Source organism: Colossoma macropomum, unplaced genomic scaffold, assembly GCF_904425465.1.
Source record: "Colossoma macropomum unplaced genomic scaffold, Colossoma_macropomum, whole genome shotgun sequence".
NCBI classification, from domain to species: Eukaryota; Metazoa; Chordata; class Actinopteri; order Characiformes; family Serrasalmidae; genus Colossoma; species Colossoma macropomum.
Window position 1 is genome coordinate 18,353,747 of NW_023494786.1, and position 27,592 is coordinate 18,381,338.

Here is a 27,592-nt window from a genome sequence, read left to right on the forward strand (position 1 = left end):
CCAGACCAGGACACATCAAAACCTCTGGTCAGTTTGTGGTTTGACCCCTTATATGCCCAAAGTTTTATTACACACTTCTATAACCTAAGAATATCTCAGCCAGTTTGAATTCAAGTCCCTGTAGTTACTAAATAAGCCATATGTAATAAGCCTGGGTTTTAAGGGGTTAAGCTCTATGTTTGAGACCTAAGCTATTAGTCTATTTGCTTCTCTGGTCTGCCTAAAAATGCAGTTCTTTACTCAGCATCATATAATAAAGTATCTACCCATGCTGACTAAAAGACTGGTAGACAGAAAACTGATGAGAAAAATTTAATAATGATTTTCAATGATGGAATAAACATTTCTATCTGTAATGTCAGATATATGTTTGGAGAGCATGTCTGCTGACATCTTAGAGAGATAAGGAGGAAAGCACATCAAATGTGAAATAACACTTTGGATGTTTGGATGGTCCACTGTAGATGCTCACCTTGGGTTTCCTAACTTTCAACTAAATATTCATTCAATTCAACATACTCACTTTAACCCCTTAAAATCCCAAGCTTATTATATACAAAGTCTTATGTAGTTGTGCTACATACTAAGCCTGGCCTGTTAGGGGGTGTGTCCATGTATAGCACTGGTTCATCCATGTAGTGGACTAACTCAGTCTAGACCAATAGCAAATCTAAAGCTCTACACAGAATCTGAACAAGAACATTGCTAACTGGAACTAGGATGGAATAGCAGTAGCTTTAATGACAGCGTTTGTATCATGTGAATGTAGGGACCTAGAACATGCAAATCACGTGAATGCAGGGTAAACATGAAACAAGGTAAACACAGTTTACAGTTTTCATCACCAATGTCCAGTGAGAACAGAAGTGGCTATATGATCCAACTCCTTCAAGATTGTAGCCTCATGCTGTCATACCGTTATCTTACGTCTTGTTCAGGGTGGACTATAGCTGTTCATTTTGCTATTGCTTTTGTTAGTTTGCTGATCTTTGATTTATCCATAGTTCTTCCAAAGCCCTGTCCAGCATCATCTGATGAGTTATTGATATTGCCTTAGCAGTAACTGGAAATAACATTGGTTTTATTAAGAGAGCCGTCAGTGGAAATTCTTGCCATCTAAAAGCTTTAATAGAATGAGAGGGCTCAGTCTCAGAGCCATAGCAAAAGCATGTGGGCCACTGGGCTTCAGGCTGGAACTACAGCTGGTTCAAAGGGTCGAAACAGAAAAATGAAAAAAAACAATTTTTTATTTGTTGCAGTTAATATTTGGCATTAGCAAGCTATTAATGTGATAACGTTGGAACCATTCATCTTTTCCTGCTTGTCATAGGTTTGTGATTTATGTCAATTATCTCTTATTTTAATTGATACAAGCTGGGGACTTTGACTAGTATGATTTTTTTGCTGCACAATTTTGAAAAGCAGTTAATTAGTACAATTCCCACATTGGGGCAATAACAGAACCATGTGGCTTGGAAGTTTCACTGTGTAAGGATCTATTTTAATTCAAAATGCTAAATTAATTCAAAAGCACCATTGTCACAAGCACTTTCAAGGGTGTTTAAGACAGTATATTAAATCAGTATATCTTAACTGTAGCTCTACAACATATTCACATCACTGTGAAAAATGTCTTTAGTAATTTTATGTCTTGAATTCTATATTCATACTTGAGTAAAATTTAGATTAATTTTTACTTTCAAATCATGAAAAAAGTATTTTCAATTTCTAATTCAATATACATCTAATCAAGCATATTTATGTTTTATAAAATTATATTTTAGTCATTTATATTTGTTACTAATTACTTTGTGTGTTTTATTTCATTATGTTATGTTGCTGACAGCACCTGTTCTGCTTTGTGTTTAGTTCCACTTCTCTATTTTTAAACTGTATAATTTCACTGTAGAGCCCAACATACAGTGGCCCAACGTACATCTTCACACTAGAGCCCAAGATACATTAATTCCTATTCTGGTGCTAAATGTACTAAGAAGTTTTACTGCAGTTCTTTAAGTAATTTAGCATTGAAGTAGTTTTTGACCTGCTACTGCTGTACCTCTGTTCATGTTTATTAGAAAGGTACTTTGACTACTTTTACTCAAATCATTAATTCACAGATGAAAGACAGTTTTGCTTGAGTATGGTGTTAGGCCTCTCTACCCAGCTATAGTGGAAGATTTGGCATAAAGAATTTGGAAATCCATCTACATAAGGTAGTACAAAGCAAGCGCTGTTTGTGTTTTTCACAGGACCTATTGAATTTCAGATCAAATCAGAGAAATCTGATATTTTGATGAGAGAACAAGAAATTGGAAACAAATAAAAAGCATGTTACAAAAGCACAAATACAGCAAGCCATCAGGACTTGACAGTCATTCACACTGTATGCACTAAAAGGATGTGATTACTGTCCATCTATAAAATTTGTATTATTTTTTGAGTAATCTCAATCATTGTCATCTATATGTAAACAAATCAATCAAAAATGATCACAAAAATGAATGACAAGCAATTATCAGTTTGTCTTCATTGAGGTGTGTAATTCTAACTAATGTTTCCCATTACAAACTAATGGGCAGTTTACGTTACAAATATTTCCCTCTGGCTTCATCAAGCTAAGCCTTGTGTCCTTGTTCTGGCCACTAAGGATTTGTGCTGTAATTAAGGTGTATTGAAGTTAAAGAACATTTGGACTCAGTGGAATAATTAAGCTTAGTGGACTAATGACCTGTTGTTTAGTGAGAAATGACATGTGTTTTTCCTCTGTTGTTGTTTTGTTTAAAGAAAGAATATTACATTTTTTAACTGTTTACAATATATAGAAATAGTAATAAGTAATGAATACTAATACTAAATATTAAATGCTATTTCATTCTATGTATGTATTTGAAGTAAAATGTGCATTTTGTTTTTGAAGTCAGCATGACACAACTCAAGAAAAACAGTGAGGTTCACTTGACTGCATGACCACTGGGACACAAGTGTATGAGCCATGCTCCCAAAACACATGAAGAACTGATTCCTGTCCCCTGCTCCCCTCACTCACTAAGGGACAGTCCCCCAGGACAAATGACTGAAAGTGCTTTGATGGGCTTTAAACTGGACTTGTGGGGTGTAACAAACATGTTTATCAGAGCTAAATGACATCCCAAGGGCATGTTTCAGAGAGGACACAGTCTCTCAGGGAGCCAGTGTCATCCACTTTCCCAGGCCTTGTGTTTGCAGGCCACTGTCAGTTCACTTGATATCCTTTAAGTAATTTACATAATATTTTGCTATGTTAACATTACATCTGACTTCAGAAAAGCTTAGTACCTTCTGGCATTCCTATGCCAATGTATTCCAATTATTACCCATCAACCTTAGAAAAACAACTAAACTGTGACATCTTTGAGGGCTCTTTCTGATGAAATAGCTAAAGAAATGTGAAAATCATGAAATACTCATGAAAAAAGATCATGATTATCCAAAACAGCACAATATTTAATATATCTGAAAGCATTTTTGATAAAAGATATTTTGGTGGGGGGATACGTTGCATTTTTTTGCCATATGACAATAGCATGTGACAATGGATAATGGTCCTTGTTCTCCAATATCTTCCAAAGTTTTTTATTAAATTTGTTCTTAAGAAAGGTCCTCAGAAAATGTCTACATCAGATTCATGATGTGTTCTTAAACCACAGAATTGTTCACCTGCTGTGCTCTTGAGTGTGCAGATTCTGTTCTTACCTAAGATCAAATCCCAAATAACAAAACATTGGTGAAGGTCAGAATCATTGTGAAAACTGCATAAGTGGGTTTTAAGAAGAAATTTCTTCTTAACAACAATTGGTGAACGAGGCCCAATGTGAGTAAACCAATGCATTACACTGAACAGTTTAGAACATTTGGCAGTTTTGTAATGTAGGCTTGATTACAAAACAAAATCAAACAATCAAGTTGTAAAATAGTGGCTGTGTCCAGTGTGCCAATGTTCATTTATTCCCATTGTTTACTTTTTATAACTGCAGTTCCACTGTCCAGTGCTGTTGCCATGTGACATCAATTTGAACATTTTCATATATATATATATATATATATATATATATAGCCTTCAGTTTTCAAAAGGAATCAACCTAAATTTTGTATTGTAGTCAGGCAAAAAGTGTCATTGCTGCCGTGTGGCAATCATTTTTAATAGGCCATGGCAGGGTAAATAAATTACCCTGATGTGAAGCAGAAGGTTATTCCACTTCCTTCACCTCTGCCTCCCAAAAAAATGCTGTGCTGCACTGATCAATAGAAAAAAATGCCTTAACAGTTTGCATGTTTAAGAAAATGAGTAGATCTGAATTTTAGAAAGTACAAAATGTTCCACTCTTTCCTAGTGGAAGTAGGGTGTGTGATCATCGTGTAGTGTGTGGTGAGATGCTACACAAAAATTAACATTTTATTTTACACATTTTTGTCTAATCAACATTTTCTATTCACTCTAACAGAAATTTTCGGTCTCTTTAAAAAGTTTCAACTTCTTATATCAACTGTCACAGTGCAGAGTTATAACTATGATCTTCACACAAGTATGAAGCATGGTATGCATGACCTGTGCCAATCCAGCCAAGTGTTCTCCTGTTATCTGTCAAAAAAATGGAAGGACTTGTCATAATGTGCCTCAGCTAGCACTTGAGTATCAGACATTACTTTGGTTATGGAAAAAAAGGAATGCGCATTTTAACATTTTCCATATTAACGTATTAATGCCTATCTTTATGCAAAGACGCAGTAGGACAAACTCAGGCCCCCACACATAACTTTCAGTCTTCTAAATAACTATTCTTCTTAATACATATTTCTAAAAAGCATAATTGGTAATTGCATCATACTGTAACATAGTATAAAAATAAATATAGTATTATACAGCATCATTTTTCAACTTTGTAATTTTGGATCCACTTAATCACATATTGTGAACTTAATCACATATTTAATGAGGTAATTTATGAGTCTGACATGATGTATGTTTCATCTATCATGAAACTATATTTCACATATTTTTACTATGACTTTCATGGTTTGAGAAGCTCTTAGATACAACTGAATAAAAAAAAATTGACTAAATATTGTCTTGATTTGTAGATTTGTAGCCACATAGCAATGGGTTCACCAGTGGGACCAATTAAAGGGTTCTAGTCCATTTTTATGTTTTAAGGTCTGTGCAATGTTGCCCGTTGAGAGATGTGGTGGACACACTGCTCTTCTGGGATAGAAGAACCAGTGATACATTTGAGATAGGAAACATAATGACCTGTAACAAACATGTTATTTTATTACATCATTTTGGGACACAGTGTATCCCACGAGGTCCCTATGTAGACCTGCGGAAGCTAAGATGAATTGTGGATGAAACATTTGGACCTAAAGTTTAACAGGCCTCTGTGTCTGGCCTATTCGACAGTACCAGCTATATTACATTGATATAACCATGTCCTTAACACGTTATACTTCATAATGTCTGGTGTCATGACAGCATATGTCACATGCTATTTTTGTTAGGCATACTCTAGTTAGCTGTCATAACATCAAACTTTGTGGCATCTGTCATGACAGTTACTGGTAATGTAACACAACAGTGTTATATTATTGAACAAAATTCAACAAGATTCAGAACATGAGTTCTTCAGTGGCTGATTTGATGGCCAGTGGCATAAAACATACTCTCAGTATGATAAAATGCTGAAGGAATGAATTTAATGCTGTAATTTTAAATTACAATTTTAGAACTGTGCAAAACTTTAACAAATGTTTCAGTAGTGACTGTTTTGGTAATGACAATTTGAACTAATTTTGAGTGTGACTCAACAACGCTAACCAGGAAATGACTGCCAAACACAGCTTTGAACAGTTATGTTATATACATTTTTAAAATCAAAAATATGATTATTTTTAATGCTTTTATTAAAATACAAAAAAGTTTACATAATTGTAGAAAAAAGTGTTTTGATAGTGACAGTTCTTAATGTTGTGCACTGATTTTCAGATATTGAGATGCATTTACTTCAGAACAATGGAATCTAACAGCTCACCATGTGGTCATGAGGGACAGGGATGCAGTCTCACTTCCTGCTCTAAAATGCAGGGGCGTGGCTAAAATATGAACTAAAACTTTTGTGTTTCAGGAGTATCATGGAAATGTGTGCCAGTATTTTATTTTTTTTTTTAAATCTAAATCTTTCAAGTTCACTTTTAATATAAATCAGAGTTAATTGAAAAAAAAACCATTAAAAAACTAAGTACTATTCTGTCAAGTTGAGTTGGGTTGGGTTTGAGACAGCAACCTATCAATAGAAAGAGTATGTTATAGAGTGTTTATGTAAGATGTAAGATGTGTTATGTAGACACTATGAAAGTAAGTGTTACAGTGTGTGAACAATGCTGCTTGTGTAGCCTCTGTGTATGCTTACACATGGTACACTGATCCACATTTAATGATCTTGGCCTTTTTTTCATCCATCCATCCATCCATCATCTAAACCGCTTATCCTTCTGGGTCGCGGTGGGGTGCTGGAGTCTATCCCAGCTGTCATTGGGCGGAAGGCAGGATACACCCTGGACAGATCGCCAGTCCATCGCAGGGCAGACAGACAGACATACACATTCACACACACACACTCACACCTAGGGGCAATTTAGCATGTCCAATCGGCCTGACTGCATGTCTTTGGGCTGTGGGAGGAAACCGGAGTACCTGGAGGAAACCCACGCAGACACGGGGAGAACATGCAAACTCCATGTAGAAATGACCCTGGTCACCCGGCCGGGAATTAAACCCAGGCGATTCTTGCTGTGAGGCGACAGAGCTACCCACTGCGCCACCGTGCTGGCCTTTTTTTCAAGACTATTAAATTATGTGGCAATTAAAATAGCTTGTGTATGAAATCGCTACTCAAAACGGTTCTGAAGGCAGCGCTACCTTTGAGGTAGAATGAACGTAATTAGTTACCAGCCAACAGGCAGGGATGAATGTGCTTGGTTAAGCAGAGCAAGCTGGAATGAGAGATATACTATAAGGTTTGTCAAATATGTAGGCCCATGTGTACTTTACTGTGTTCATAATTCACAGCAGGCTGAAAGCGTATTATTACTTTTATTTTTATTAGTAGTTCATCACAAAAAACATTGGATAATAAGCTGGTGCCATGAGTGCACAATGTACATACTACCATAATATGCTTAAAATTTAAGCAGTTGTGATTTAGACTCAGCGTGACCACAGCAAAGTTTAGTGGCAGCATGCTGCTATCATTGCAAGAGGTATGTCTTCAGTTCCAACATGTAAACACAGCATTAGTAAAGAAACTGCTGTCACTCATGTTTAATAGCTAGCATTACTACTAGTCTACCTACATTACTTTACTAGCTAACAAGCAAGCAGTCAAAGAAGATGCTGCTTTAGAAGCTAACTAGTTTTCCAGGCAGGTTTCTGAGAAACTAACACCATGTACAAAGAATTTCCTGAAAAACGAACAACACCAGAAACTGAATTCCATACCTTTCATGCACTGCATCCACATTGGCAGCACAGAGGAACAGAGAGTCATTTGTAAAGATAAGCCCTGTCTATTGGTTATTTCAATTGGTTGTTCTCTGAGCCATTTACGTTCATCCTGCCTCAGGGGTAGTGCTGCCTTCAGAACTGTTTTGAGTAGTGATTTTGCAAATTATTTGAAATCTACTAATCATGTTCAGGTCCCATTTACCCTGCATAGGTTCACATAGGTTCACCAACGTCTTGAGACAAAAATATATCCCTGTCTTTGTTAGACTGGCAGATAATAATGATATTGCTACCTGCCAACCTTGTTAACAGTGTCAAATGTTGTTTACTCTGTTGAAGTGCACTTCAGGGTTGGGACTGAAATTAGCAATGGTTGTTGAGCTACAGAATTTAATATCATTTTGATGAAGGGGAGGTGCCCAACCCCAAGAGGTTCCGAACCTCTGCCTTGCATATTTTCTTTCTGCAGGCCCATTCCATTGGCAGAATGGAAATTGGAGTGAGAATTTCTAATTAATTAATTAATATTGTTTTCAAACAAAATATTTTCCCTGATTTCTACAAAGACGGCTGTGCTGAGAAAAGCACAACTGCAGCTTTCTGATATAAAAAAAACATGTACAACTTCCACAATAAAAACAGTGCTGAAACCAATATAAAACATTTTTTCTGATGTTTCTTTGCTTGCTCACCTATGAAGGTTTTTACTAAATTATACTCTGTCAATGTTACTGAAAAAAAAGTTCATATGTCATAGTTCATAGGTTCAAATCTGAAGTTTTTAAACCTGAATATAATTTTACATTCTGACAAAAAAAAAGAATAACACTTATCCTAATGAAAATAAGAAAGAACATATATCATGCTCATTTTGAAAGAACTGCACTGTTACCTATATCTTTTAGAATGATTTTTTTACTAATTTTTGAGGCACTAAAAGACCCCAGATTCTGACCTTCTGCAAACAAATTAGAGTATACAGTAATTACAGTTGCGGCACGATGGCGAAGTGGGTAGCACTGTCGCCTCACAGCAAGAAGGGCCTGGGTTTAATTCCCGGCCGTGTGACCAGGGTCGTTTCTGTGTGGAGTTTGCCTGTTCTCCCCGTGTCTGCGTGGGTTTCCTCCGGGTACTCCGGTTTCCTCCCACAGTCCATAAACATGCAGTCAGGTCAATTGGACATGCTAAATTGACCCTGGGTGTGAGTGAGTGTGTGAATGTGTATGTCTGTCTGTCTGCCCTGCGATGGACTGGCGATCTGTCCAGGGTGTATCCTGCCTTCCGCCCAATGACAGCTGGGATAGGCTCCAGCACCCCACTGCGACCCAGAAGGATAAGCGGTTTAGATGATGGATGGAGTAATTACAGTAAATTCCAGAAGGAGTGGAGAGGCCTCTCTCTGTTATTATGCTTCTACACTGTGGAGCTCATTACCCTTTACATTGAGGCAATCGATGTGGCACACACTCAAGAAACAGTTGAATTTGTCTTTTATTTGAAATTATAATGCACAGTAATCTTACTTGTTTTCATTTTTACCTTACCTGTTTGGTGTGTTTCTGTTTTTTTTTTTCATTGTAAAGCACTTTGACGTTGAGCTGCCACAGTCATAGAAGTCGGAAGCCACTGTTCTAAAATTGTTCCCAGTTTGCATAGGACTGCCAAAAGAAACAGGAAAATGTACAAAAGGTACAAACCAGAGATCTAAAGGTTCTTTTAAGAAAGATTTTACCAAAGTGAACTATTTCAATTTAAATCTCTGAAAAATGTAAAGAAGTTACAATCATTTCTGTCATTGCTATAATTTCTTTTATATGTAAAAAGGAATGCTAAGCCTCAATAAAAGGAGGAACAGATGAGAATGGATGGAACATCAAGAAACAGAATCCATAATACACTTACTTTGATGGTTATTAGAGCTTACTGCAATAAGGCTGTGCAATGGCATCATAAACTCACCATATTTGCATATTTATACTTTGAATGTTTTAGTAATATTGTATAAAATGGAAGTGATCTAATAGTTGTATAGAAATGAGAGTAAGTTATTGAAGGGTAGGTCCACAGACTCATATAATTGAAGGTGGTAAACATGTATATAACAAATTGCCCATGTAGGCTTTTTTGGACGTCAACAGCTAATTATCTATGCCTTCCTGTTAGCTAAAAACAATAAACAAAGGGGACATAGGTCGGCATCCTTGGTGACCTCCTTGGGTCTGTCACCTTATACTATATAAACTCAGCCAAATAGTCATGCTCACTTTTCCTCCTGCAAGAGTCGTCTTACTATTCCCGCTGTCCGTTTGATCTGCAGTGGGGTATGTTAATGTTCTACACATCAGTACTTTTGTGGAGATTATATGTTCAAAATGTTATAAAGCATTTTGTTTCTATGTTAATAATCATGAGAGTAATGTTGCTGATATAGTGATGTAATTTCTTCTTTTCAGTTCAGGACAATGATTTCAGTGTTTGTCATCTAAAGCACAATGGAAAATGAAACCATCCTCTATTTCTCCATGTTTGAAAATCTGGGCTATTTCCGATATTTGTTCTTCATTTTGGGACTGATCCTGTACTGCACTATATTATTCTTCAATGTCGCCATCATTCTTGTAATATATCTGGAACCCACTTTGCACCAGCCTATGTACATTCTGATTTCATGTTTATCACTCAATTCTCTTTATGGCACAGCTGGCTTCTTTCCACGATTGCTAACTGATTTACTGGTATATTCACACATGATCTCCCGTCCTGCATGCCATGTACAGACGTTTGTTATTTACACTTATGCATCATATGAATTTACAATCTTAACTTTAATGGCATATGACAGATTTGTTGCTATAAGTAAACCTTTACGATACCACAGCATTATTACCCCCAGGGTACTTATCATATTGATAGCTTTATCTTGGATTTATCCAATGTTTTCTATTGGTATTGGCATCATTTTGACTGCCAGACTAAGACTGTGTGGTAATGAAATAAAAAAATTGTACTGCAACAACTGGATTATTGCAAAGCTCTCCTGTGAGAATGCTATGATTGACAACATCTATGGCTTTGTTGTGCTTATAACAACAGTTTTGATTCCCTTGACTTTTATTATATATTCTTATTTTAAGATTCTTTTAATCTGTCAGAAAAGTTCAAAAGAGGTAAGGAAGAAAGCTTATCATACTTGTCTTCCTCATTTGGTGACTTTCACTAATTACTCAATTACTATTTTCTGTGAAATGACTTTTACCCGGTTTGAGAATTTACATCCAGCAGTAGCTGTTATTCTCTCTCTAGAGTTTCTGATTATACCGCCTCTCTTAAACCCCCTTGTTTACGGCTTGAACTTTCCTGATATTCGCAGAAAAATTACAAATCTAAAAATATCTAAACAATCTGTTCATCCCCAATTTGCACACTGAACAGGGCCCAGTTTCACAAAAGCATTTTAGTGTTGAGATCGTCCCACCTGGAATAGAGAGTGTACAGTGTGATGCTCGCTTTACCATTTAAGAATTATCTTTGTGCTCAGATGCTTTTGGGGAACTCAGCCCTGAATATACATTTGAGGAAATTTTAGAAAATTGTAAATCAATGGTTCAAATTAGGGTATTTTAGGCTTTTGTAAAATTGGGTTTTACAGAGAACCACATTTACTATGTTTTTCACCCTGATTGTAAAACTTACAATACACACCTGATTATACATTACATTAAGTATTTGTTTGTGTTTTTTTCTCTTTTTGAACGCTTTCAACACATTTTATCTGGTTTGTCTAATTACAAACAGACTGCAGCTTATATAACATGGGGTAGTGTATCACATATGGTAACATGTTATTGACTTGAATGAATGTTTTATTTAGGATTTAACTGAATTCACTGATCTTGTGCTACATCTACTTTTTCTTCTGGGTATTGCCACTATTTTTATTTTATTTTGAGACTGATCCTGCATTCACACCTTTCTAATGCACATTTCTGGAAGTCATAAATGAAAATACAGCCTTTTGTTGGAATTTACTTTCTTTTATTTATCTGTAAGAAATCCTCTTTTTCAACTTTAGTCATATTTAAACTTTTTTCTTTTATGTATTGCTGAAGACTTAACATGTATTGTTGCATACTCAACATTTTAAATAACTGTATAATAACTATATAATTAAATGTGTAATGCACTGAGTTGGATTTTGAATGTATGAACAATAGGAACAATAGTATGAACAATTGATGTTTGATTCAAAGTGAAAATATAATTTTTTCACTTTAGTCATTTATCTGTAACACAATGGATATGGAGCATGTTGTAATGTTGTGAAGACATTTTTGAAAGTTTTCAAGAGCATAATTGATGAAAATAAAATAATATAAAAAAACTGTTTACTGTCTGAAACCCTCCCACAAGAAGTAGTTTGACTAGCTAAATTCTTTTTATTCATGGTTTGAAAGATGCTTCCACTATAGATAAACATTGTTGCAAATTGCTGATGTTTTATAATTGTATACTACCTGCCATATGTTTATTACGTCAGTACGTAGGTCTGGTTGACAAGATCTTTCAGCTGTACAGGTCTATATATTTTGCCATGTAAGTCCTTTATCTAGATTTCCATTATCTGATTTTTGGAGACATCATATATTGAGTGTTATTGGTTGAATGCTGCACTAATTATGTTTGAGTTCAGTTCATTGCTGTTTATATCTAAGTTGATGTGCTAGATGCCAATAATATGGGCTGTCCAGCCATTTTGTTATGTAGTTTTGTCATGCACAGCTAGGTTTTGGATGATTTCGGGTAAAAAAGGAGCAAGAGTGCTATGGAAGAGCAGCACTTAATATCAGAGACACTGTAGGAGTGGGGCAAGGCAGCAGAGTCCAGTATGAGCCTGGGCCACTGTATTAGAGTGATGACTGATGGCTGCCTCTCATTTGGCTACCTACATGCCAGTGTAACTAATAGGCACCAGGTTATAATTGCTAAAACTAGCTTGCTATCTAGGTGTGTCTTGTCAATAGAACTGAGGTATGGTATAATAAGGAAAAACAACCCTGATTGGCTGATCTGCACTGTGTGCCAAGAATATTCTGAAACACTTCTTATAACTTAGTGTGGATGGGAGGAACTAAACTACTGTTAACCAAATGAGAAAAAGTTTATAACTGTGCTTTTTTTTTGATAGCACAAAAACAATTAAGTCAAAACAGTTTCCATATACTGCCTGTACGGGCTGGGGAGAGAATGGTACATTTTGATACTTTTACAAATTTTTAAAAATAAAAAATTCATTTAGAAACTTCAATAAAGGCCCTTTAAAGCAATAAAACATTTTTAATACAAAACTAAAATTGAAAAGAATATGTGATGAATGACATACAAGGGCATCATAATAACACAAAGTCAGATCAATTTACTTCAGAATAATTGCTATGGAATAATTTATTGAAGTGACATTTAAATTGGTGACATTTGGTGGTTTGACCAGATGAACAACAAAATGACTCTGGTCAGTTTTTAACTCCAACAAACCTTGTTGAATTGGTAAAAATTCCTAGAAATCTCCATTTCTAAAATTATTGACTGTATACTAGCTATGTTTATCGAATATTTCTAGTTAGCCTGTCCGTTATGGTAACAAAGCCCTAGTTAGCCAGTGATGTTACTGTATACTGTATCCACCATATAAAGATTGTAGAATGACACTGAACTGTCAGAGGGGTTACTGATGTAGTGAGCACAAACAAATTAACTACAGTTTTAAAATATATACATATTTATCATTCAGTTGCCATGAACTCCTTCATAGTCTGTCCCATAGGTGGTCAGCTGTGGAAAGGAACTGTATAAAAAGACACTCCAACCTTCATCTCTTCATTAGAGTACACACATGCAAAGGCAGCAGGTATTTTACTTGCTTTCAAGAGAAAAATTACTTTGTAAGTGTAATATAAAAAAACGATATATCAAACCTATTTTATGTTTTTGTTGACTATCAAATGAAACAAATTTTCTGTTGCATCTGATTACAGTGTCATCGCTTGATAGCTGCATTCAGGGCAAGGTAACCTTTTATTCACAATTTTTTAAATGTGATGCAGTTTCTGGGAAATTGCTGGCTAAGTAAATTATTATAAAATCATAAAAAAAAAATTAAATGAATTTCATTATTATTAAATGAATAAGTTGGTAGGTCATGAACTAAGACATTACCAAATTATTAGTACTATCACATAGTGATATTATATAATATCATACTATGATATCACAGGCAGTTTAGAAGGGTGAACAGTTATGTTGTTCTTTTAAATACCCCTAGAATGTGAATTCCCAGAGCAGCTGCAGCTTAGTGGGAGACTCACAGATGTTGGAAGGCTTGGAACCAGCACTGTGAAAAAAATATATATATTGGCAAATTAAATCATCTTACGTCTAGTCAATATATGCAACATTTCCCATTGTGAGATAAGAATGTTATCAAGTAAAATTGTCTTATTCTATTGGCAGATGTTGTTGCTTGTATAATGTTAAACAAACAAAAGTATCTGCCAGATCTAGATCAACTTACTTAAAACAAGCAGAACAAATCTAGAAATAACGTGTATAATCTTGTAATATTCTTAAAACAATTTCAAAAAAGAGAAATATTTGCCAGTACATCATTTTTTGAGTTGCACATAATATGGGTTTGACGTATCTTTAATGACTCTGATTAGTCTTTAATTAATTCTAATTAATCCTTTCCATTACAGATTCTGTTCACTATGAAGAATGTTTCCAGTATCTTTGTGTTCACTCTGTCTGGATTAGATGGAACAGCTGAAAACAGATATGCGCTATTTTCTTTAACAGCACTGTGCTATAACTTTATCTTATTATGTAACATCACCGTCATTTTGTCCATCGCCTCAGATAAATGCCTTCATGAGCCAATGTACATATTTTTATGTAATTTGTGTATGAATGCACTTTACGGCACTGCTGGTTTCTACCCTAAATTCATGTATGACTTACTGTCCCAGTTACATGTGATATCATATGCAGGCTGTTTGATTCAGATATTTGTTATTTATTCGTCTGTTATGTGTGACTATTCAACTTTAACAGTAATGGCATATGACAGGTATGTGGCAATATGTCGACCACTTGAGTACCACTCAGAAATGACAAATCAAAAAATTGTCAAATTTATCATTTTTTCTTGGCTTGCACCATTTTTTATAATGACTCTTTCTGTCTTGTTAACATCAACACTAATCTTGTGTGGCTCAAATATTGAAAAGATATATTGTGAAAACTGGGCAGTTGTTAAGCTGGCTTGTTATTCTACAACAGTGAATAATGTGATTGGATACATAATTATAATTGGATATTTTGGACATGTAGTATTGATTGTTGGCTCATATATACAGTTAATTGAAACATGTAGAAAGTCTAAAGAGGGCAGATATAAATTCATGCAGACATGTACACCACATCTTCTTGCTTTGTTTAATGTTACAATTGCTTTGTTGTTTGATGTGCTTTACAGTCGCTATGGTTCAAATTCTTTTCCTCAAGGTTTGCGAAATTTCTTGGCCCTGGACTTCCTCCTGATACCTCCCATTTTAAATCCTCTTATTTATGGTTTAACACTGACCAAAATACGGAAGCAAGTCATGAAACTGTTCTTCAGCAACATTATAGGTGTTGCCTAAACTGAACATTTTTGTTAAAAAGAGTTTGTAGCAACCTTTCCTTCTTTGGCCCTAAACTCTATCCCACACATGTCTACATGATAGTTATCTGGCTAATTAAATGATTGGACATGATTCATTTTTATCTGCCAAGGACATGAACTGAAAAAAAAACAAAACAAATAATTTTGTAACAAAGAGCTGTAAAAAGAAAAAAAATTAAACATAATAGTAGATTTACATAGCAGTGTTTTTCATCTTTAAATGCTCCATATTTTTCCAATCAGTATTTTTGTTTTCTTTTGCCATTTGTATTTACATGCTCAAATCTCAATGCCTTGAAAAGTACAAGCCACAATCGAAATATAATCCCCTTCCACAAGACGCAGACTTGGGAGTAAAGACAGAGAAAGGCCAGCAATCACTATAGAGGACCTACAGAGCCCCGTAGTTGAAAGTGGAATAGAGGTATCCCTGTCCGCGATATCAAGAGCTCTGCAAAAAACTGACCTTTATGGGGAGCTAATAAGAGGCATTTCCACTACATACAATGGAATTTATTTGTAATACATACAATGAACGAGGCAGTGAAGTGAGACACATATGCAAAGTCTATTTAATGGAGTCCTTCTAAGCAGTTTTTTTTAACAAAACATGAAGAAAACAAAAAAATGTGGGAATCCATGAACAGAAACAAAGAAAATGAAAGAGTTTTAAATAAACATGAGAACAGGGACAAGAAGCACCTAGGAACATTAATTATTGGCTGGGGTTCCCCAACATGAATTCACAACAGGAGCTAGGATAGATGAAGAGCCAGGGACAGAGGTTGCACAAGGGACTGGACCAGCACATAGACCAGAACAGAGACGGAGAATGGAACAGTACACAGGCCTGCCTTGCTCAAGGAGCTTAACTGGAAACTGAAGTTGGCACAGAAATGTTGTTCTAGCTTGAGAATCCAGATCTGGACCCCAGACAGAAGCCAGTGATGGAACAGCCAGGTAGCCAGTACAGAACTGGCTTGGAGACTTGGACTAGTTCAAGGGCCTTGATAAAAGCTGAGCCATAAGACAGAAAAGACACAAGAGACTGGGAGGCTAGCACAGCAGGACACTGGAAGGTAGGCAGAGCAGGAGGGTGGTAGGCCAGCAGAGTAGGAGCCTAGGGGGCAGGCAGAGCAAGGGACTGGCAGAGCAGGAGATTGGGAGGTCAGTAGAACAGAAGACTGGGAGGATGGTAGAGAATGAGACTGAGCCTCTGAAGTAGTTGCAACCAGTGTGACTGCAGGCAGACTGAAAATTACATCCTTTAATATAGTCTTTTAAATATCAGCACCAAAACAGGTGACACCCATTGCTTGTGCTTTTTTAACCTTTGAACACAAACTGTGTGCTGCATTTTCATGAATAAATCTACTTTATAGAGGACTGCAAAAGAAGCTTGCATTGTTCTTTTGCAGTGTGTGTGTATCACTCTCCATGCTCCCAGTTAAACATGCCCCTTTGGTTGGCTGGGGTTATACATGGGACTGACTAAGTAGCTTGCTGGCACACTGCATTATGGAAATTGTTGTATTTATTATTAAAGCTTTAAGAGAGTAAATAAATATGAGAAATTCTCAAGCTCTAGTGGGTCAATTGCTTTTAATTGTTTTCAGTCTAACATTTCTAGTTAGTTAGTGGCAAGCTGGACACAGAATGTTACAGCGTAACCTATGTAGAAGCCAGTTAAAAAATCCTCAGGCTGGCTTTGCAAGAGGAAACTCATGCACAACATGCAAAAACATAATTTTCATCAGCTTAACAGTTGAACAAAGCAAGTGAAAAACGAACTAAGAAGTTGCATATATACCATACGTGAATGTTCCATAATCTTTGATGTGTTATTTGTATCTGCATTTTTGTACTCTCTTACGATCTACCCTTAACTCATTAAGACCTGTATGACTGAACCCTCTGGCTGGACAATTGCCTGCAGGAGTGCCATAGGTACTGAAAGGCTGATGCTGTCAGACGTCTTCCTGAGCGGCATGCTTCCCTGGCCCTTACTACACTGCCCTCTGCAACCCTTTTGAGCCTTCCAGGCTTAGAGGATAGACTTTATTATCATGAACAGGACACCCATACGCAAGAGTGCAGGCACCTCTATTGTGGCCTTTCAGGTCAATTTCTCTCAGATTGCCCCAAGTTTTCAGTAAAAGACCAGCCAATACTATCAGCAAAAGTGAAAAGTCAGCGCTTTCATTGACTTTGGGGCAGCGGGGAACTTCATTGATATGGGTTTGAAGCTACGCCCCAATTCTCTCATTCACTCTATACTTCTTTTGGCCATTGATGGCCACACTTGTTCCTCTGTTGTTGTCACTCAGCAGACCCTTCCTATTATCTTACATCTAGGCTAATATATAGAGCAGATATTGCTGCTTCTTACATGAGCACCTGGCCGGCTGATTGCCCGGATAGACTGGTTGACCTGATCTGTGATGGTCCGGGGCTTATTCAATGAAGTCCCTCCAACTGGTTTTGAATGCCTTGCAGTCATTCCAGATGTTACTCCCCAACCTTCCTTGGTTTCCTCCCAACAGAAAACCCAGGTCTTATACCACCAGGATGGTTAGAGGATGCCTGAAGCCCAGGAGGCATTTGAGGACATCAAACACCACCTGACCTCTGCATGTCTGTTTGCTGAACCCCAAAGCCCCGTTCCTTATGGAGGTGGATGCTATTTTATTTACATCACTTGGATGACTGGGTGTGTGCACCATTTACCTGGGGAAGTGATGGCACCAGGATGCACAGTGGGAAAATGATGGTGGAAGGAGTCTGATGCTCTGAGCAATACCCTATGTGCCTCCTTGGCCTGCCTCCTGTTCCACACTACACATTACATTCAAACCTGGTGGTCATGTTGCAGAGCAGGGATGGTGATAGAGAAGTAAATGCAACAAGCCCTCTTGGGAGAGAGGGGATGGGTGAGTAGCAGCAAATTAAGTGAGTACAGCTGAAAAGCTCATGTGGGAGGAAGGACTAAAAAGTCATTAAAGAAAAAGAGGCCACTGGAAAGAGATCAGTTTTTGGTTTATTTTGGTTGTGTTTGTTTTAAGATAAAAAAATACTTGCTGCTGAAACCATCATGCCTGCATTGTGCTTTGTTCCTCATCAGAGCACATGGCATGCTACATTAAGGCTGAAACCTGGGAGAAGCACATGGGCACACGGAGTGATCCATACCAGGTGGTAAAGTGATCCAGGCCCTCCTTTATGGACAACGAACCTCCAATAGGGCCTGCTGGGTCTGCTCCTAGAAGCCAAAAAGCACTGGGGCAGTTGGATGATAACTAGACCCAGCAGATGGTCAAGAGCCTCTGATCTACTGTCCCTGCACCTGGATGGTGAGGGGGCATACTTCCTGAACCCCTGCTGAGGTTATACGCTCCCATCGGAATGTGAAGCCTACCCTCTGACTGTCCCTGCATCTTGGCTGAAGTGGGCTCCCCTTCCCAATATCTTTTTCCCCGGTCTGCCCTACGACCCTCAATTCATCTCTTCCTCCCTTTCCTCCCTATACATGCTTTGTCTGTCACTAGGGGGGTCACTGGCCGAAGTTCAATGATGGGGGTGTGTTCCAAATACCTGAGCAGCAAACGCCAGTGAGAAGCATGAGAGCCAGCGTGAGGATGGCGTCTGAGGCCAGGATACTGACAAGAAGTCAGCACTCAAGCCCCAAATGCAACTTCCTGAGCCCTGTCTCCAATTCCACAATGAAGCCACACACCAGCCACTGAAAGGTGGTGGTTTTGGGTTTTGGTGTGACTTAAGTAGTGCTTGTTGTAAGAGAAATAAAATGCTTGATGCTGAAACCATCATGCCAGCATCCTTCCTCTGCTCAGGGTAGCACATGGTGTGCTACACCCTGGGTGAAGAACTCAGGCAGATGTCAGATGTGCCACCTACCTAAACGTTGTTGCAGACCGGGTACACATCTTTATGGCACACTGCATGAATCGTTCAGGCAGTACAGTTCACTGTGCTGCTCTGCTGTCCACTAGAAAACTAATTCTAGCAAACTGATCAGCAAACTGTTAGAATCACTCCCCCAAATCCCTATAGGGCACTACTTACAGTCTGAATGTATGACTTTTACACACAAATAATGCATTATAAGTCTATATGAAGCTGTGTATCATATGATTTTGCAGCATTTTCACACATGCCCAAAATAAAAAGGCTAAAATAAATATAGGACTAAATATGCATGGCTCCTTTAACTCAGCCTTTACAGCCTTTATGTATCCATGTTGGCTCTTCCTGTATGTTTATCACTGTATCATAAAAGCAAAACATAGCTTCCTTTATTGTTGGACACACTGATTTTTTTGAATGAATGTGCAAGCTCATTTATAATGTGTTTTGGGTCAGTTTTGTGTAATCACAGTCACTATAATTAATGATTGATGTGTGACTTTTATTCATATTTATGTTTGCCCATTTAAAAGTGTAAAATGTTGGACTTGGTTAGATTGGTTAGATTGCATTCTTTACATATCAAATAAATCTAATGACAACATTGAGAAGTCATGTTGCTAACAGAGAAGAGCAGATTACACAGCAGACATTAGCCTTAAAAGGTTAAACAACCCCCCCCAACCAACCAAGAGACACTATCTCTGGATTTGATTGGCTAAAATATTCTATTTTTTCCTCACTTCGTGGATCTGCACTTCATCATTACCTGTCCCAGAGTAGGCTGACTGTGGAGAAGAACTGTATAAAAAGACTCTCCAAACATATCTTTATTAGAGGAGACGCATGATAAGGCACAAGATGGTACACCTGTTTTTTTATTTACTTGCTATTTACTTTTTTTTATTTACTTTGTTTATCTGTAGGGAAATATACAGTCTAATATAAAATTCCTATGAATACTAAAATAATATATCAAATCTATTGTATAATTTTGTTGATTCTGAAAGATAATTTTTAGATGACTTTCTTTTTAAGTGTAGCATCTGATTACAGCATACAGAAACAATACAGCTATGAATGTCATCTTAATAACCAAATTCAGTGCTCTGCATTACAGAAGGGCAATATGACCTAAGCCATTTTATTATTTATTAATTTAATATTTGTATTCACTTCTATTTTTTAAAGACAAGATGAAGTAGCTGTGAATTTATTTTGGGAAATTGGTCATTGATTTTTTGAGTGAAAATTTTCTACTGAATGTCATGGTTATTAATTGAAAAAGACTTAACAATGACAAATATTTAGTACTTGCTTAAACCAGCCATTATGGTTTAGAAAGGTAAAACTTTATATTGTACATTTACTTCACCTCACAGTCTGAGTCTGCAGAGCACTTGCAGTTTAGTTGCAAAATTACAGGTGCTGGACATCTTGAAACCAATTCTAGCTAATCCTGTTATGTAATTCTTTTCCATTACAGAATCGATCTATCATGGAAAATGTTTCCAGCATTTTAGTGTTCACACTCTCTGGATTAGATGGAACAGCTGAAAACAAATATGTGCTTTTTTCTTTGACAGCACTGTGCTATAACTTTGTCTTATTATGTAACATCACTGTCATTTTTTCCATCGCCTCAGATAAATGCCTTCATGAGCCAATGTACATATTTTTATGTAATTTGTGTATAAATGCACTTTATGGCACTGCTGGTTTCTACCCTAAATTCATGTATGACTTACTGTCTCAGCTTCATGTGATATCATATGCAGGCTGTTTGATTCAGATATTTGTCATCTATTCATCTGCTTTGTGTGACTATTCAACTTTAACAGTAATGGCATATGACAGGTATGTGGCAATATGTCGACCACTAGAGTACCACTCAGAAATGACAAATCATAAAATTGTAAAATTTATCATTTTTTCTTGGCTTGCACCTTTATTTTGCATAGCTGTTTTAGTCTTATTGACATCAAGATTAGCATTGTGTGGCTCAAATATTGAAAAGATATATTGTGAAAACTGGGCAGTTGTTAAACTGGCCTGCAGCTCCACAACAGTGAATAATGTGGTTGGATACATAATTATATTTTTATATTTTGGACATGCAGTATTGATTATTTGCTCATACATACAGTTGATTGAAACATGTAGAAAGTCTAAAGAGGGCAGATATAAATTCATGCAGACTTGCACGCCACACATACTTACACTGTTGAATGTTACAAGTGCTTTGTTGTTTGATGTACTTTATAGTCGCTATGGTTCAAATTCTTTTCCTCAAGGTTTGAGAAATTTCTTGGCCCTGGACTTCCTCCTGATACCTCCTATTTTAAACCCTCTTATTTATGGTTTAACACTGACCAAAATACGGAAGCAAGTCATGAAACTGTTCTTCAGCAACATCATAGGTGTTGCCTAAACTGAACAATGTTGTGCAAAGCAGTTTGAAGTAACCCAGAGTGCTCCACAAAAAAAAAGAGTGCACTGCAGTTCCCATGCTGGATGTACTAGGAAATTCTGCTGTAGTTCTATAAGTTACTTAGGTTTTTCTTTTGCCTGCTGCAACTCAAGTAAATTTGTGCAAAGATACTATAACTTTTACATAAGCCATAATTTCACAGAAGTAACATGACTTTTGCTTGAGTATTGATTTATGCTACTCTATCTAGCTCTGCTCCTGTTCAGTAATATATACCCATTAATGCTGTAAAAAATATAGTTTAGAATCTTTAAAGTTTTAAACAGTTGGACAATTGGAAAATATAGGCTGTTCCTTCAAGAGATGACCTAATCATATTGGAGAAGGATAAACACTACACATGAGTATTAAACTTGGTCTATTAAGGACAGCAGTGTCTGTTGCTGTTTATTGTAACCATGTACTGCCACACTTGGTTTAAATGATTGGATTCCCTTTTTTGTTACAATCACACCCCACACATACGTACCTGTATAAACAGTTACCTGACTACAACCTTCACATTATTTTGCAAACTGGGTTGCTTAGCTTACTTCTCCTAGTTGAAAGATAAAATTTCATTCTCACAAGCAAACTGATTCAACAGAAACCATTCTCGAGGGAAACAAACGTATGTGCCCTAATGTCTCAGAGCATGTATTTCCTGGTTACCAATTCAGTTCAATGAAGGAATTCTGTGATGAGTTAAAAGTGAGTAGTGATAACTCCCTGCTCTGAAAACAAACTGCTGTTAAAAACGTTTGTGGCGTAAGGGCTTGTGTGGTCTAGGCATCTTCAGAGCTAAGTTGTCTAGAGCGGTATGCTTCTGGTATGGTCTCCCAAGGCAAACAGGTGTGGAGTGAAGACCCAGACAAACTCGATCCAAAATTCCCCATAATCAAGAGACACAAGGTACTATGCACCCTGCCCTGGAGAGGGTTACTGGCACCTTCCACTGGAGCCAACCTGGGGGTAGTTTTAAAATTAACAATACATATAAGTACAATAACATAGGTACCTGAGTTAGCAGAACTACTGAAAATGCATAAGAACACATGTTCCAAGCCCTGGGCCTTGAGTACTCTTTGGCCTGCACAATTTAGTGTCTATCCTACTGTAACACAACACAATGTCAACTCAAGAAATGCTTGTTAATGGGCTGACCAGGTGTCTCGGGAGCAGGGAAAACCACTACAATGTGCAGGATGGAGGCACACCAGACCAGGTTTGGGAACCACCATTTGGTAACTTAAGAGCAAATTGTAGCCTCAGGACAAAGACGTGTATCTCTGTAATTGTTAGGCCAGCTGCCTTTTACGTTGTTAAGAAATTTTATAATACAATGAACTAATAGAAATGGACCAAAATGTACACTCTTAAAAAGATGGTGCTTCAAGGGTTCTGTATTAAAAATGGTTCTGTTTAGAAACATGAGTTCTAAATAGAATCATTTCTTGTATAAATAGTTCTTTGCATGGTGAAATTGTTCTTCAGACTGATGGAGAAAGTATATATATATATATATATATATATATATATATATATATATATATATACACACATATATATATATATATATATATATATATATATATATATATATATATGTTGTATATGTTTCAATATAGAACCTTTTCAAAATGGTTCTATATAGCACCAAAAAGGATTCCTCTGTAACAAGCTTGACATCACAACAGCAGAAACCTTTTTGGTGCCATATAGAACCCTTTCAAAAAGGTGCGATGTAGAAACATACGCAACACATTCTCCATGAATCTGAAGAACCATTTGATCATGCAGATGGTTCTTTCAGTGTTCACATTTCTCTATAGAACCACTGTCTTTACTAAATAACCCTTGAGTGTAGAGTGTAGAACTTTTAGAGTGTACAAATGTAGATTCACTGGCTAATTATTTCATATCCAGGTACATATCCATATATTGTTTAAATAGAACAGGTCAAGCTTCTTCTTCATTTCTGTGATCAGAGAATCATCTCACCAGACTCTCTCAATAGTGAGGTCAGTTTTGGTAGATGTGATAAAATCACACCAAGGCAAACTAGTTATGGCCTTCTGGCCTTGGACCTGTGAAAAGTACTTGTGGTTCTTTTCCAATTTGGCCTGACCACTAATGAGCTTAATGTGCATAGCCTCTGTTACACTCAACATTTGGGCATTTTACTTCAGCAAGCCCAAAGGGAGGATTTGCAGCAAGATCGTGTACCTTAGCATAAGAGCTGGCACCAAGGTAAGGCACGTCAGGGTGTATAACAAATATAGAAGGTGACACATTTACATTACACGTCACTGCATTGCTGTAAGACCTTTGGCTCAGAGTCAATAACCCTCTTCACTGCAGATGTTTTGCCGCACCACTGCTAAAGCCTGACTAGATGACTCCCCCTGTACTTTGCACACACCCGCAAATCTACTGTAGGTCAATTGTGGCTGACGCACTTGTTTCCATAATGGATTTTCTAAATGTCCTGTGTTCTTCTCAATGACACTTGATAATTGGCCTGGTGACCTCTAAACTCTCCAAATGATAAAAATATCGATAACTGGAAACAAAATGTAGTTGCTGTTCCAACTTATGGTCCTTTAGTGGAAGCTGTGAGAATAAGGGGGCTTCTGGATGTTTAGTCATTTCTCATGTTGCCACAGTTAGACACCGATATGAGAGAACTGAACCTTGAAGAACTGGTCCAAATTTTGAATCCACTTGGATAGGCCACACAAGATCTTACAAATTCCAGGTTGTGCTCTCATATCTCTTAAGCCGGCTCCAGCTGACAGCATTGTAAGGTCAGGAAGGGGTCCTAAAAACAGAAGAAAGTGTTACTCCTGCCTACTGACTGCTTATGATTTACAAATCATAAAGGATGGGTGGAGACTCACAACTTTGCCAAAAATACATCAGCAAAAATCCATTCATTTAAAATTAATGTTCTTCAATGAGTGATTGCAAGGATTTTAGGTATTTTAACCTCTAACATGAATAGGAGCTTGTACGTGTATACAGCCCTGATAAGAGTGTAACCATGACAGGGGTGGAAGTATAATTATTAAAGATATAAACTCACTTGGGGAGTTATTCTGTAGGCTGTTTTTTTTCCCTCTTCATCTTTTGTAAACATCACATGTCAGGCATCAGAAACATATAAGCAAGAGTACCATCTTGTTTAAGTATTCTATGTTCAGAGAAGAAGTGATGGAAAATTCCTCCAGAGAGTTCATGTTTGTGCTTCATGGACTGAATGAGACACGAACAAACAAACACATTTACTTTGCATTTGGCCTTGTTGTCTATATTGTGACTTTGCTTGTGAATTTAACGCTAATTATCGCGATTATTCTGGACAAAACACTTCATGAACCCATGTATCTGTTTATATGCAATTTGTATGTGAATGGAATATGTGGTGCTTCTGCTTTCTATCCAAAGATTCTTGCTGATGTTTTCTCCGACTTTCACATTATCTCATATACAGCGTGCCTAGCACAAATATACATCATTTGCTGCTATATTTTTTGTGAAGCTACATGTCTAACAGTCATGGCATATGACCGATATGTAGCCATTTGTAAACCTTTGGAATATCACACCATCATGACCAAAAAGAAAGTGATGAAATTGTTGATTTTTATGTGGGTTTTCTCTGTACTAGAAACATCTGTTATGACTGCACTGACAGCCCGACTACCTTTATGTGGTAATGATATTGACAAGATTTACTGCTCTAACTGGGAGGTTGTTAAGCTTTCTTGCACAGATGTGACTGCGAACAACATTTTCGGGTACTTAATGTTACATCATGTTTGTCAAGTTGTGTTCATCTTTGTATCATATATTCGCATTATCAAGGGCTTCTTTGCGTTCTAAGACAGAGCGGGTTAAATTCATGCAGACTTGTCTGCCTCATTTAATCACGCTCATCAACTTCACCATTTCCGTATTATTTGATGTAATGTATGCTCGCTATGGCAGAAGCCTGGGACTGCAAGCTCTGCGCAACATCTTGGGAATGGAGTTCCTTGTTGTGCCTCCTCTGCTGAACCCCATCATATATGGGTTAAAAATGACTCAGATACGGCACCGCTTTGTGAAAATGTACAGCCACAAACGGAAAGGAGTGCATTAAAGCTGATGGCAGTGTAAGCAATACTTTTCTGTTAATGCAGGCAGTGGGTGGATACTATGCTTGGCGAGAGTGCTTCATTTTATTTTGCTGTGCTACTCAAACAAAGCTATGTAATTACTAAATTTTGTGCAATTGCATACATTTACATTTGATTTACTTTCTAAATTGACAGGTTTGAGTCTATGCTTCAAACCTTTTTGTTTTGTTTTGCAGAAATGGAAACTATGTAAACTGCATATTCAAGTTGTAGTAAATATTTCCTCTTTTACTTCTGAACTGAACTGACTAAAGTACAGAATTAATCTTCCCAACAGAAATTCTTGGCTTGTTTCAATAATCTACAAGAACTAATTAGTTTCAAATGACACCATACGTTTGTATCACTGGCAATAATTGTGATATCTAGGGGTAAATGGCATCTTACGTCTAAGAAAACTGACAGATTAATCAGATGATCTGCATCTGATGAAAAACTATAAAAAGAGCTCCTTTTATTCTTTCTATTTTTATCATTATAGAGACAATAGTCTCTATCAGTCTGTTTAGTAAACTTTTATTATGTTTTCCAGTCATGACATCCTTTCCTTAGAGTTTGATAAATAGTCCCAGTTGAATGGATATCCAGCCATACCAGATACAAAGAAAGATATCTAATTTAACAGACATCTAGAAGTGGTTGAAATAGAAATTAGGATGATTAGTGCTTATGTAGTTCTACTAAGTCAGCTAAGTTAAGAACAACTGATTCAGTTCTGCTATTCTGGCTTTATTTATTTGACATGACCTGAAACATTTCATTGCAGTCAGAGGTCATTCCAAAAGATTCATTTAAGAGTCAGACAGTGGGTTACAATCAATGTAATCGATGTAATCTATTCTGTGTTATATTTATATGTAATTTAAGGATTTGAGTTCGTGGCTATATGTGCAGATTTGCCAGTCCAGGCCAGACGCTGATGCATGCATACATAATCAACAAAGAATAAAGTCCAGAACTTTTGTGTAGACTTAAACTGTGTATCAGAGGAACAATGTAGGCTGAATAAGCATTGCTTATTTTTATATGGATATACTCCAACTTGCTTTATTGCCCTTACATGGTAATGAAATTGACAAGCATTACCTCTTTAACTAATAGGTTGTTAAACTATCTTGTACAGATGTGGTGGCAAATAATGTTTATGGGTACTGGTATTTTCTCATGTTTCCCAAGCTGAGTTCATCATAATTTCATATATATGCATTATCAGGGCTTCTTTGTGTTCTAAGAGAGAGTGGGTTAAATGATTGCAAGCTATGTGCAACATCTTGTGAATGGAGTTACTTCTTGTGTCTCCTCTCCTAAATCCCATCATATGTGGAATGAAGATGGCACAAATATGGCACTGTTTTTTGAAAATGTACAGCAACAAGCTTAAAACAGTGCAACAGAGCTGATATCAATGCCAGAAAACACTGCAAAAATGTTAGAAAAAATATAGAAAAGTGTAACAATTTTAAATCTAATTAGTACATGACATCTGTAATAATAACTAGTTGGAAACTGAGAATCTGAAAAAAGTACATAGCCAGTGTTAGATTTCTCTACAATGATGAACAGAACTGTAGACTGATAAATCTCTATAAAAAGATGTTATAATTAATATCCAGAATGCTTCTAGCAAAAAACGTGGTGGTCAAATCTCAATTTCATGTTTTTGACAGATCTTTCATTATTTGTATTTGTCACTAAATCTGACCGCTCATTCTTAAGAAGAAATTTCTTCTTAAAACTCACTTATGCAGTTTTCACAAAGA

General features: G+C 36.8%; 4 protein-coding genes across 4 annotated transcripts; all 4 read left to right on the forward strand.

Moving 5' to 3' along the window:
- The first annotated feature begins 10,032 nt into the window (after positions 1–10,032).
- On the forward strand, positions 10,033–10,968 carry LOC118826129 (putative gustatory receptor clone PTE03). The gene has a single exon (XM_036597019.1). The coding sequence runs from the start codon at positions 10,033–10,035 to the stop codon at positions 10,966–10,968; it is 936 nt and encodes a 311-aa protein (XP_036452912.1).
- Positions 10,969–14,292: 3,324 nt separating this feature from the next.
- LOC118826140 (olfactory receptor 142-like) lies at positions 14,293–15,237 on the forward strand. The gene has a single exon (XM_036597031.1). The coding sequence runs from the start codon at positions 14,305–14,307 to the stop codon at positions 15,235–15,237; it is 933 nt and encodes a 310-aa protein (XP_036452924.1). The 5' UTR covers positions 14,293–14,304.
- Positions 15,238–20,664: 5,427 nt separating this feature from the next.
- Positions 20,665–21,612, forward strand: LOC118826151 (olfactory receptor 52K1-like). Its single transcript, XM_036597042.1, has one exon. It carries the CDS (start codon positions 20,680–20,682, stop codon positions 21,610–21,612), a length of 933 nt encoding a protein of 310 aa, XP_036452935.1. The 5' UTR covers positions 20,665–20,679.
- Positions 21,613–24,709: 3,097 nt separating this feature from the next.
- Positions 24,710–25,795, forward strand: LOC118826162 (olfactory receptor 4E1-like). The gene is given in 2 exon segments (XM_036597053.1): positions 24,710–25,518; positions 25,520–25,795. Coding segments are annotated over 2 exon segments (948 nt in total). The 5' UTR covers positions 24,710–24,846.
- The last annotated feature ends 1,797 nt before the right edge of the window (positions 25,796–27,592 follow it).